Source organism: Diorhabda sublineata, chromosome 7 (assembly GCF_026230105.1).
Source record: "Diorhabda sublineata isolate icDioSubl1.1 chromosome 7, icDioSubl1.1, whole genome shotgun sequence".
Lineage (NCBI taxonomy): Eukaryota > Metazoa > Arthropoda > Insecta > Coleoptera > Chrysomelidae > Diorhabda > Diorhabda sublineata.
The window spans coordinates 16,877,700-16,891,632 of record NC_079480.1 but is presented as its reverse complement, the minus strand read 5'-3'; the positions used below and the strand labels follow the sequence as shown (position 1 = coordinate 16,891,632).

Here is a 13,933-nt window from a genome sequence, read left to right as displayed (position 1 = left end):
TATCTTAACCCGTCAACGTAATTCTGGGCGAAGCGGTCGTCGTTGCCACTTACAATGAAGAGAAAATGGTTGGTGAAGTACATCTTGTTCCTCCAGACCAGGAAACCTTGCTGGGCAGGCGGAGAATACGCGACTTGGAGTATTAATCAAAAACAAGTAAACGCTGGCAAAAACATTTTAGTATTTGTAACACTCTTCTTAGAAACTTTGAGGTTTATCCAACTATTATATGAAGTTTAAGTTACGTCCAGGCGTGAAATCTTTTTTCATATGCACACAGGAAGAAAGTGAAAAAAGAACCAGATTTTACAGGTATATAATCATAATTTCGATTACACAGGTCTGCAAAAATGATTCTTTGCATGAGATATTTTTGTTGAATAATATCTATGTTTTAAGTTACGCTGATTTCCAAAATATTCCCTCACTGTCTATCACGTATAGTTTTTTGCAAAATAAAAACACAATAATGAGAAAAATCAAATATTTATTACAACAAACAAATAGCTTAGTATTTTATAAAAGCCATCAACAATTATTTCTTTTATTTAAATTTATACACAAGTCTATGTTTACTCCTTTTCCTTGTGAAACCTTATCTTCAATTCATTGATGCTTCTCCGAACTCGTTCTTGGTTTCCTTCTTTGGTTTCTCACTTAATACGTTGACCGCCATGTGATGTATGTGTGACTCGCATGGCCCTTAATAATATGAGCCGTGCCACACTACTTCTTCAATAAAATGTCTTTCTGTAGGTGAGGGCGTTTCCTTTGGTGTAATTTGAAGTAAATTTTTGGCAATTTCTTCCCTAAACTCTGTTATACTAATATTTTTGCCAGCAACTCGTTTGTACAAAATAAATGCATTTACGATTGTTGAGCCCAAGAGAATTTCGATGGCCATTTTACGGTACCATTTTATACCACGTCTAAGACAAGAAGCATATGCTTTTATTTGGTCGGATAGATCGAGGAAACTCTTATTCTCATTGTAGTCTTTGATGGCTTCGGGCTTTTGTTTTTCACAGCCACTGCGTGATCTTACTAAGCCCATATCGTTGGAATGCTTAGTTGTCAACATCAGAACTTCGCGTTTATCATACCATTTTATTATTACCACTCCAGAGTCACTTTCCTTGGCAATACTTTCTCCATTTTTCAGTTTTTTGTCTACAATTTGTTCCGGATTTCCTTTTCGGTTTCTTCTTAGGGTTCCGACCAAATGAGTTTGCCTATCTAATAACTTATGAGCAAGTTCAAGGCTTGTCTAGTAATTATCTACATATATTGTACGCCCGCTATCCAATAAATTTTTATAAAGCTCCATCACAATAGACGTGGGCACACAAGTCATATTTATAGCCTTCTTCGATACAAACTTTAAAAATTTTAACGCCAAATTTGTCTTTTGTTCTTTATAAACTGTAAAAAAGCGAGTCGTCCTCGAAAGGGCACTAAAGTTTCATCCACGCACACATTACATGAGGTAGACACAGCATCTTGAAATTTTTGGCTTATGTAATCCAAAAGTGGCTTGATTTTGTAAAGTCTATCCGATGTATCCGTATTTTCATTGTTAGAGAAATGCCAATTGCTCAAAAGAAGTTCAAATCGGTTACGAGACATTACTGATTTTACTTCATTCGAATAAAGAACACATAACAAGCTTAGGCATCTGAACTAAGCCTTTCCAGATTTTAAGTCCCAAAAAAATTTCATTTCTTAGAAGATCGTCGTCTACAAACAATGAAAAAAAATCAATAGGGTTTTTGTTTTGTTTTGTAGATCGATATTTATTATTCAAATCATGTGCATAAATAGCAAAATTTTTCAGATGGTCTCCTATCACTTCGTTCCATTGAAGATCAGTAGGCTTTACTAGAATTTCGTCAGACGAGGAATCGTTACTCCACTGAAAGCGTCGTGATAACAGATTCGATTGTTTCTTCAACACGTGTAACGCCAACAATATGTGAACTAAGCTGATAGTCCCGTCTTTCACTTTCTGGTATGTTTTGTGTAGACAGTTGATCGGACGATGTACTAGGTATACCAGCAGGATTAGCACTTATGTTTCTTGATACTTTTTGTCTGTACAGGAGAATAAGATGAATCAGAAGACTCAGAATAACTTGTGCTCACCTTGTGACTTTCCGACGAATATTCAAACGGTTCTTCATCTGATAAAATATCGTCTATCATTCCTTGTAAACGTAACTGTTCATTCTCATAATCACCCATCTCACTAATATCACTATCTATTTACTTTTTTACACAATAGAGGTTATCTTCTCGAATGACCAAGATAAACTAAGCAACTAGACGACGTAAATTTTATAACATGCATTTAAGTCTTGCAGGTCTATTCTTGTTCGCTGCGAAGCACGGATGCATCGCGTGACGCCAGCATCGAAATTTTGTCTTTAGGGCCGCGCGATGCACACTTGCTTCGCACTTAAAAAATATACTTACAGACCAAATAAAATCCTATTATGGAATTACATAGCCTGGTAATTGGGTTTATGAAGGTTTTAAAACAAAAAAGCTCCGGCCCTAGAAATGTTAAAAATGATTGCCATTACGACGGTCAACGTGTTAAGCATACAACAGTAGGTACCCAAGCTTTCATGAAAATAATCAATATGGGAGTATAAGAAGAGTTTTAGCTCATCTTGCAACCTTGAGCTTTTTACGCTGTGCTCCACGTGCTGCACAATATTTTTATATTCGGAATCCGTAGTATTTCCTAAAAACTTTAATACTATATTTTTGAAACAAGACCATCTTTCTTTATCGATTTCTCTCGTTGATTTGGGGAAGAAGGGATTAGACAAAAAATTTCTTAATCCCCATCTTTTTGTAATTATTTCACAAACTTATTTCACAAAGTGCACAGAAATTTTTTTTTGATTTATTCTGAACTTCTTCTTCCACTGAAGGGTAGGTTTTGAGGATTCGCACTTTAGTGTTGACACACTGAGATCACAGAAAGTTTTTTTTTATCGACACGATGCGTAAAAGCTCTTTCCACGACCCGCACGAATCGTAATGACTAAGCTAATTACGTGTTTTCGCAGTGAAAATCTTTTTTTAAAAACAAATTGCAATTTTATAAATATAAAAATGCAATACAGTATTAACTGAACAAAATCTTAATCAAAAGCCTCACCCAAAATCTACATCAAAATATTGACTCAAAATCGTAATTTAAATCTAAAATTCAAGTATGTAAGGGGTTTTCTAATAAGGGGTTGACAACTTTTTTTCAAAATAAAATGAAAACCATTTGAGATATTTCAAAAACTTTAGTATCGGGTTGAAGTACATTCAAAATATTTAAGAACAGAACTTGACTTCGCTCATATGGCCAGCGCGGGCACGTTTGCAGTGGTTGATTCGTTGGAACCAGTTTTCCATGACTCAGCCACACATTTTGGCGGAAACGTCTGCTATTTCGCGTTCAATATTGGCTTTGAACTCTTCAAAATTCGTGGGCTTATTAGCATAGACCTGACTTGACGTAGCCCCAAAGAAAAAATCTAGAGGCGGCCAATCGACTGGTCCATTTCTTGAGATAACACGCTCATCAAACTTGTTCTTCAATATATCGATTATAACGTATGCTGTGTGACTTGTGGCGCCTTCCTGTTGAAACCTAATGCTGTCCAAGTCCATATATTCAATTCGGGGCAAAAATAATCGATAATCATGGTGCGATAACGATTACCATTCACAGTAACGTGGCGACCACTATCATCGACAAAAAAATATGACCCTATGACACCGCCGGCATGCAAACCGCACCAAACAGTTATCTGTTGTAGATGAAATGGTTTTTTATTAAGCACATGTGGATTTTCACCCGCCCAATGCCGCATATTTTGTTTATTGATAAACCCAGAAATGAGCTTCGTCACTGAAGTTGATTTTGCGATGAAATCAATCATCTTGGCGTATCTTTTCCAGAGCCCAATCGGAGAACGTACGTTGCCTCGAATGGTCCATCGGCTTCAATTCTTGAGTGAGCCTGATCTTCTATGGGTGTAATACGCAAAATTCGTCATAAAGTGGATCATTTGCTACGGACGTTTCAACGACAGCGATATTTTCGACACTTCGACCAATTCGTAGTCTCACTGGCAAGGCAACATCACACAACGAATATGTAGACTCAAAATTTTTCAATAAACTTGTTACTGCCTGTCTACTAGGTCTAGAATTACGACCAAAAATCGGAGTTAATGCTCTTAAAGTAGCGGCCACCGACTCCGAATTTCTGTAGTAAATTTTCAAGATTTGCAGACGTTGTTCGTTCGTGTACTTCACTATGATGGAAAGGTTATGTCTACTGAATAAACTGACAGTGATGTTAAGTGAAAAAGTGCGGTCACAAACTAGATTAAAAATTGTCAAGTCCCTATTGGAAAACACTGTATAATAAAATAAATGCATCTAAATGTTCTTGATTTTAGGTCTCTTCTGTTTTAAATTAGTTTTTTTTAATAAAAGACTTAAATAAAAGTCGAAACGTCGAATTTTATCTTTCTTCTAAAATTTAGTAAAAAAAACTATTTCTAAAACAGAAGAGACCTAAAATGAAGAACATTTAGATGCATTAATATATCAAGAAATATGAAATTAAAGAAATGATTATTTTATAAGAAATTAACAATTTCCAGGTCCGTAAATCGTAGATACTTGACTAATGTGGATTATTCATATAATTAGTTTTTAGGTATTTACCTGTTTCATCCATTCCTTCTCACTTTGTTCAATAACATGAGCATATGTATTTCCCATCATAGCTATCAACATGTTTAATAGTAAAATAGGAACAAAAACCATAAATAGAGCAAAAACCGTTTTTGCTACTCCAGGGTAAGTTGTCGATCCAAGCTCTTGATACTGAAATAAATTGTAAAAAATGGGTTTCATTCGTTCAAATTGTTGGATTCACGTTTGGCTTACAAATAAAATCTTGATTGAAAACTTCATTTTTTAAATTGAGTAAGAATATAAATATAAAGTATGGAAAAAATTTCGATAAATTTTGATTCTAAACTCTACGTTTTCTGTTAATTTGTTTGTTTGCGTCAAATTTTTGCGCTCGTGAAGGATATGTAGCTTTTCTCACAGTTGTATTATATATTATAATAGGTTTTTTTTATTTGAATGAATAATTTTACTTACTTACATCATAATTTCCTAAAGTAATTTGAAACAAAGCCATCCAAGTAGAAGGATAACTATAATATAATGTGGAATTGACTCCAGGGAATCCTTTATATAAGAAGAAGAAAGATTGCGAAAATCCAAAGAGAACTATTGTATAAATAATTCCGAACGTTAACATATCTCCTGTTATCATACTATAAATCATCGTTACGAAAGGACCAGTTAAACGGACTGCTCTGAAATAATTAAGAATTAATTGAAAATTTGTTATAACCTTATAAGCTTAAATCAAAAATTTTAAATTCTGAGAAAAAATGCTAATGGATATAAAGGGTGCTCCGGGACTTGAAGCAAAAAATTTGGGAGTGAGTAGATGACGTGAAAGTAATGCTGTGACATGAAAAAAATTTTCTCATACGACCCCTCATTTTATTATATTATTATAGGCACAGTTTCAAGCTCAAAACTTATATAATTTCAATTTTCAATGTATGCCCATGTAATGTTGTGGACGAATTAAATAATTCTATACTATCTGAAAGTCAGGAGCGGCTCATCCTCAATGGTAAAATAGCAATAATTAATTTTTCAATCGATTATTTAACAAAAAGGCACTTTTCGGTTAATTCGATGAAATTTATGGTTTACGAGATTTTTAGATCGTTGTACACGCCAAAGAAACCATTCGCTATAAAGAGACGTTCTGAAGAAAATTATTATAAATTGTAATTATTCATGGAAAATACTTACAGGAGGTATTAAAACGCAATCAATATTTCTAATTGACCAGCATACTGTCGAAGAGTGTGTTACTTACATAAGGAAAAAATTGAAATGTAGAAAATTTAGTTGATTAGCCTACAACTTATCAAATAAAAACAAAAAAAACTATATAAATGCTGGAATTGGGCACCTGCACTTCTTCACACTTCCGGGGTTTAAGTTAGAAGATCATTTCAAGATTCTACCTTATAGCGTCACAATAGAAGTTTATTTTATCGGTAATCTCTCGGACCTCCCGAATCAATCCAACTATTAGTAAAAATGGTAATGGTATGGTAATGGGTTTTTACACGCCTTTGCGAATATCTAGAGGTGGGAAATCATTCTGGAGAAATTCTTAGTATCCTTGACCACTTAGGTTATTATCAAAAAAATATGGACCCACTAAATTCTTACTATTCCTGCCACACATTAACTTAACATCGATGTTGATTTTTTTTCTTTGAATTGTACCGTGAGGATTTTCATGTCCATAAATGTAAATTATGGGAATTAATAAAACTGTCTTGTGTGAAACCAGCTTCATTAGTGAACAGTACTTTTCCAACAAATGTATTATCAACTCATTGTTTATCTAGAAACCAAGGAGTTGAGTTGTGGGATCAGCATCTAATGCATTTGTTCTTAAGCTGGTTTTTGTATAGTTTATTGTTGCCCTTCACCACCTTATTTAGATGAGACACTTCCTAAAATATCATTTTATAAAAAATAATGAAAACTAGATGACTCAATTTTTGTAGACACACCTGTTTTCTGTAAGCTACAATCAACCCTCACAAAAGTTCTACAAGCCGAGTACAATTCTGCCCAGAAAGCGTTCATTATACGAGTTACCAGAAGCCAAACCATACATCAAATGCATGTCGTCATATTCACTAATGGTAGATTCTACCATATTGAAACTTTAAAATACGATGTGATAATTATTGATGACAGGTTTTGAAAATATTGACAGCAAACTGACATAAACAAATTAAGTCGCTTGCAATTTTTGATTGAATATCAAATAGTAGCTTATTTGACAGTAGCCTACTAGATAAAAAATTTTCTTAATTTCTTTCAAGTTTTTTCTTATGTCAGTAATATTACCTTCGATAGTATATTGTACAAATGTTTTTTTATTTTGTTTATTTATTCATTAGTTCTCCAAGAAACGTCTGATTTTGTTTTAATATCTCCTGTAAGTCTTTTCAATGAATAATTACAATTTGTGATAATTGACTTCAGAATGTTTCTCTTTCTGGTATGTACAACGATCTAAAAATCTACATATTTCCCAAACCATTAATTTCATCGAGCTAAATGTTCCTTTTTTCAATTATGTGAAAACCTTAATCCAAAAAATTAGAACATATAATAATAATATTTGAATAAAGTAATTGAAATGAAATGGAAATGAAGAATTGAGTTGGTAAATACAAAACACAACCACACGTCACCAAAGATCAAGCCAAAATAAATGTTACCGACAAATAAAACACTTTCAGCACACGCTTCTAAGTTTCATTCATTTTCTTTTTCTAATAAAACATTTTGGAAAAGGACAGGTCTGTAGTAACTAAAAACACTTAAAAAATACACCTTGGTTTGTGAACCTTCTTTTAACATCTTAAAGAAGCTTCTACTTAGAGACCGTTACAAATCGTTATTGGACTACTTCACTTTAATAACTAAGTTAAAGGGCCCTTTAATCTAAAAGAACCTTTAGGTAAAGTGCCAGTTAAGGTAGGATTATGAAACCGGCCGTAAAAAGTTTTAACAGACATTATAATGATTATTTTGTCTTACCCAGCAAAAAACATCAAGAGGAACCAAGACCCGGGTACCGCAAATAATAAGATAGCTTCTTCTGTATTTCTATCTCCAGATAATCTAAATGGAATACAGCATAGTATAAGAAGATTTGATAACAAAAATATCGTTTTTGGAGGAGAGTTGGACTGAAAAATAAAATAAATTTGTAAGTATTTTTTCAACATAAAAAAAAATGAAAAACGATTAGTTTTTCCGAGAGAAAAGATACAATTGAACGCTGTAAAAGCGGAATGTTTCATTTGTAATTAATTGTTTTATAGTTTTTTAAGATTATTAGCAATCAATAGATTGAAAAATGATCAAATTGTATTGCCACTCAAAGTGGCTATTTTCTGATTAGCAGATAGTACAACTTCTTTCATTCTGAGGTGTTTCAGACTTTCAGACCATTTTTGTAAATGAAACTAGGGCTGTCTTTGAGTGGTTAAGTTCAGACTCTCATTGATACACCATGTCTAAGTGATAATAGAACATCGATGGAATAGCTTGACGTATTGAAGAACGTACCTTCAATATTTATAAAATTCCAACTCTATAGCATTTTCTAGTTGTCTGATTATGCAGAGCAGATCAGTCGGCTCCCCACAAGAAGGACGATAGACTGATAGAAACGATAAGATTTAATTTAGGACCTGGATCCTCTCTCCGCCTTAAAGATGAAACTCTCTCAAACATCTCTCTTTTGGAGTACGATAACCGCACAAGCCAGATACTATAGCCCGTTTTGAGCTCACCTATTCCATTGCTATGGTCTCTTTCTGAGACTTTGTGTATTCTAGCGGCGTTTGGCATGTATTTCACGGCCTCGCAAAAGACTCGGCACGTTTTATTTTTAGATTTACACAGTTTACTATGGTATGCCATAATGGCCGCCTTATAAGCAGTCTTGTCCTTCAGTTTCCTGGTGGTAGACAATTTGTTGAGCTGTTTGCTTCAAATGCGCCAGATGGAGATTACACCAGAGCACGTCCTGGTTGGTTTTAACGAATTCCCTTAAAGGATAATAGATATTGAAATAAAAACAATCAAAAGTTGCAACAAAATGAAAAGCTGTATCTTGATTGGATATTTTGGACGATTCAACTCATTTTCGATAAAAAGGCATCGTTAAAATTAAGATAAACGGCAATGAAAGTTGATTCCCACTGAAAACTAAATCATGAGTAAGATTTTGAGAGTTAATAACTTTGTTCAATTGTGAAACATTAAGAAATTTGGTGAAGTTGCTTAAGGAAGTCACCAACCTATCATCATTAGTTGAGTCATCCTGTAGTATTCCATCATGCATCCTGTAGTATTGGGGAATATTAAAATCGCAAATAACAAGACCATCATCATTCAACAAGTGAAAATAATTTGTGAGAGTATTATAGAATTTGGGGGAAAATAAATTAAACCCAAAATACCAAACCTTTCCCAACAAAATAGTCTTGATTCCAATAACATCAACCATGGGAAGCACTGACCTAAACATTATGAAATCGTCGGTAAAAAGTCAGATTTAAAGACGGAGGAAATCAACCATGTTTCAGTAATAGCGATAAGTCGAATATCAGGAAGTTTAGTATTCATGCCTCGAACATTTTGATAGAAGATGGTGAACCGATTTTTTTAGGTGGAAAGTTAAATAGTTGTGTCCGGTCATAAGCAGAACCTCCGCTTGAGTCTACAGGACCATTCAAATCCGGTTGTAATTGCTATTTGATGCCAAACAAATCAGATTTAAATTTCAAGAGTTTATCTATGAAACATGGGCATTGTGAATCCCACAATTGGAAATGCAATTAAAACAATTAAATGAAGTTGAGTCTGATACATTACAGTCACTAATTTTGTGGTCACCAGCGCATTTGGGACAGTTTATTGCAGTTTTTAGCGAAATGCGCAAAACCACAATACTTGAAACACATCCTTAACTCAATGGCGTTATAAACTGGGCAGCAATCATATCCGACCAGCAAATTACCTTCTTGCGTAGCCTTCTTATAGGAGTTATCTTCCGACGATACCTTTGCTTGAAAGATCTTATCATTTCTTTTCAGAGCACAGATGTTTATTACATCAATAATAGAATTTTCCGAGAAAACGTTCTGATTTTGCTTAATTAGAAAACTAATCAAGCTATCAGCTCAGTGCTTCTCTGTCAGTCCAGAGATCCTTATTCGAGGATTCAGTGAACCTTAATATCATAATTGCCAGATAATTTGTCATTTGCAAGCTGTTTAAACTTTTCAAATTCATTTAATAATCGTGCACTCAATGACTACGCCACCATCTCATAAATTCTTAAGTTTTGCAAAGTTGAGACCTTTGTCAAGAGTATTCATTAGTAGCAAGATATCCGATCGAGTTTTAGAGTTAGTCAGCGCTGAATCTTTGCATTTGATCATAACATTTGAACCAGACTTCTTTAAGACCGCTGAGTAATAAGCTCCGCTTATATTGGTAAGGGTATAAATAGTACATTGAACCAAGCAAATCACTTCGCAATTGTAAAGACCTTCATGGTTAGTTTGAAATGTTCAGAAGCTCAAAAATGATGCAAATAACAAACCTGATTTGGCGCGAATGTATGCTTCTACCCCAGGGGTGAATGCCCCCCTAATTCGGGCATGGAAATTTAAAATTTCAAAATAACCGAGAATCGATAGATAATTCAATTTTATGAAGAAAATGTGGAATGAAGTTCTTTATTTAACTCAATAATTTCTGAGTTATTCGCGATTGATAATTAAAAAAAAAACACGTTTTCCAACATTTTTTTCATTTTTTCAGGAAAAACTCGAAAATTACGCATTTTCTGGAAAAAATCTAGTCTAGTCTAATCTAATCTAGCATGAAAATTAAGCGAGTTATGACGAAAATAAGTTAAGTAACTCGAATTTGAAAAAAAATGTAAATTTGACTCCATGAGCGTCAAAATTAAAATTTATCGTAGCCCATGTGAAATTATCTTTGTTTAAACCATAGCAACATGTTCCAAAAGTTTGAATGGTTTGGAACACGTATATTTTGAAAAAATTTGCTTAATGTGGAATTTTTTCTGCTTTTTTTTAAACTCACCTAGCTTGAAAATTAAACGAGATATAAGCGTTTAAAGTATTGATTTCAATGCTAAGGGAGAATGTTTTTTACCCTTTTATATTAAAATTCTCTCAAAATCGAAAATAAAATGATTTCATGCTTTCAGCCGTTTTTTAAATAACTGTATTAGGATAGTTTTTAAGGGTAGTTACATATAAAAAATAAAAATATTACTTACATTGTGAAAAAACAACAATCATTTCACATGTTTGAACATAATGAGCCCTATAACTGCTTCCATTTATTGATTTGCAATTTTTTCCATTCTGAGGGGTGGTTTTTGGTGGTTGCATTATTAAAAATATTAAGGGTCAGATTTCTTACACTTGAAGAAAAAAATTTCTTCTAATACGATACTAAATAAAAAAATTTCATGGTTTTTACCACATTTTTTAAATAATCTTAGTATAAGGGGTTGTTTTAAAGGGTAGTCATTATAAAGTAAAGTGATAAGGTAAAGTCATGATACAAAACAATCAACATTTATTATATTTGCACATAACTATAGCCCATTACCGCTTTAATTCATTACTTTTAAATTTATTGGAGTAAGGGGTGATTTTCACCCCTCAAAAATAAAAAGAATACTTTGCGACCAAGTCATGTTTCAAGAGGAGGGTAAGATGAATTTAATTCCAAATTCCAAATTTTCAAGAAGATCGATGAAGGTCTTTAAAATTGCGAGGTTTCGGTCGATTTTAAGCTTGAATGGCTGTACTAAAAGCTACTGAAAGTGGTTTGTATCGGTTAAAAAAGCAAACGAATCAATATTGAGATCACCTTCTAGGTTTACAACAAAATTTTATAGTTACCAAAACGTTGAGACATTTTTCTAAAAGTATAAAGTTTTTCACTTGTCCTTCAACGTAACATCAGAAAAAGAATGACTTCAATGATAAATCGTAAATTAAAGTGAAATGCGATGTACATCTCAATATATTTAAGCATTCTGTTGTTTGAAAAATGGAAAGAAACATTATGCTTTTTAGGGGAAATCATATTTAAACAGTAAGTAATCCTAAAAACTTACCTGTTGTTTCAGAAAAGCCCAAATGCCTTGATTTCTGATTTCATCTCCTTGTTGTAAAATTACGTAGCTCAAAACACCTAATATTGTTCCCACTTCCGCAGAATATCTACAATAATTGGTATAAAATTGATTGGCCGATATTGTAATCAAGAATATTTTCAGAAATAAGGAATGCAGAATGTGTATTATGGTCAGCTTCGATGCTCGCGGGTTTAAATCCAAACATTTATTTTATATCATTTATTTCCATATCACTTATTGATTTTTCCGAAAACATTATCAAAAAATTTATATCTTTAACTGTTAGGTAGGTAACTTCAAATTTTTATAAAGAAGTTCAAAGACAATGAATTTTATATCACAAAAATTATTATTTCCAAATGTTCCGGCAGTATTTGTTACGATTATACAGAGTGGGCTAGAGCACGTACAATTTTACAAACTTTCTTGAATTTTAATGTTATGACAGGGAGCTGCGAAGGTAATGGGGATGAGTAGCTCGGTTCTCCGAAATTTAGTGGCGATGGATCACTTCACCGGACCGCAACGTACATTCTGCATAAACATTATTACAAAAATGGCGATTCGTGCGTTACTGTTCGGCGTTTATTTCGAGATGAGTTTTAATTACATGACATAAATCAGTGTCCGAGAGAAAGTGTTATTCGATTGCTGGTCAGAAAGTTCCAAGCTACTGGTTCGACACTCAATCAAAAACCTACGGGGAGCCCAAGATCAACAAGAACAGAAGACACCATTCAACAAATTAGAGATTAAGTTCAACGTAATCCTGGTCTATCGACTCGCAAGCAATCAGCCGAACATCTTTGAGTAGTATTTTGTCGAAAGATCTGAAATTACGCCCGTATAAAATTCAACTTGTGCTGAAATTACAGCCAAATGATTTAATTTTAAGTCGAGTTTTTGTTGGAACGCTTTCAGAGTTTCAACAATATTCTGTTCTCCGACGAAGCCCATTTTCACTTAAATGGACATGCCAATTGACAGAATTGCCGTTACTGGGCTGCAGCGAACCAACGTGCAAAACATCAAAAGCCTCTGCATTCGGCGACAGTAACCGTTTGGGCAGCCATATCAGCGCACGGAATTATCGGACTCAATTTCTTTCAAAATCAAAAGGGACAATCTGCCACTGTAAATTCTGAACGATACATCGCCATGTTAAGGGATTTTTTCTTTCCGCAACTGCAACAAATTGAAGCCTATAATCTTACGAAATGGTTTCAACAAGATGTTGCGACATGTCATACTTCAAATGCCTCTTTTGCGGTCGTAATACAGATGTTTGCTGGGAAACTGATATCTTGCCGAGGTGACATTGCACGGCCGCCTAAAAATCCGGACCTAACACCACCGGATTTTTTTATGTGGGTATACCTAAAAAGAAGAGTCTACTCCAATAACCCAGCCTCGCTTAATCAGCAGAAGATCAATATCCGCGAAGAAATAGCAGCTATTCCCCGCGCAATTATCCAGCGAGTTTTAACCAATTTAAGATCTAGATTCGAGGAATGTTTGCAGCGCGATGGTGCACATTTTAATGATGTTCGTTTCGAAATGAATTTCCCAGATGTATATTTCAAATTTATGTGGATTATATTCAGATTTTTTATTATCATTTTTTAAATTCGTAAAACTGTATGGCCCTCACTGTATAAGAAATGGACCGATAATCATAAATCATTTATTTTGTATTAATATTGAACGCAGAATTAATATAACTTTGCTGTTGAAGGTTGAACTGGCAGCATTATTTTATCATTTTTTCTATATTGTTAAGATGATGATCATTACCTATATCCCGATTATGTTATAGCGAATGAGTGATTGGTTATTTTTACCTCCTTGAAATCAATCACAATACAGTGAAACTTCTCTATCTCAAAGCTCAAGGGACAAGCAATCTATTTCGAGTTAAAGGAGGTTTGAGTAAGGGAGACTTCGAGATAGAGGTGTAATAAATTTACTTCGAGTTACAGAGTTTAACATTTTTTAATGAATTTCATTCTTGTCGATCAAAAAATT

The 13,933-nt window shown here is 33.7% G+C and overlaps 1 protein-coding gene across 1 annotated transcript in view; it reads right to left on the bottom strand.

Moving 5' to 3' along the window:
- LOC130446539 (transient receptor potential cation channel subfamily V member 6) overlaps positions 1-13,933 on the bottom strand; it is an 80,241-nt gene that overhangs the window by 27,343 nt on the left and 38,965 nt on the right. Inside the window, exons 10-13 of the mRNA XM_056782857.1 lie at positions 11,888-11,993; positions 7,747-7,898; positions 5,195-5,411; positions 4,744-4,905 (exon numbers count right to left, since the gene is read on the bottom strand). Coding sequence (XP_056638835.1) covers positions 4,744-4,905; positions 5,195-5,411; positions 7,747-7,898; positions 11,888-11,993 — 637 coding nt within the window. The remainder of the gene's footprint in view (positions 1-4,743; positions 4,906-5,194; positions 5,412-7,746; positions 7,899-11,887; positions 11,994-13,933) is intronic.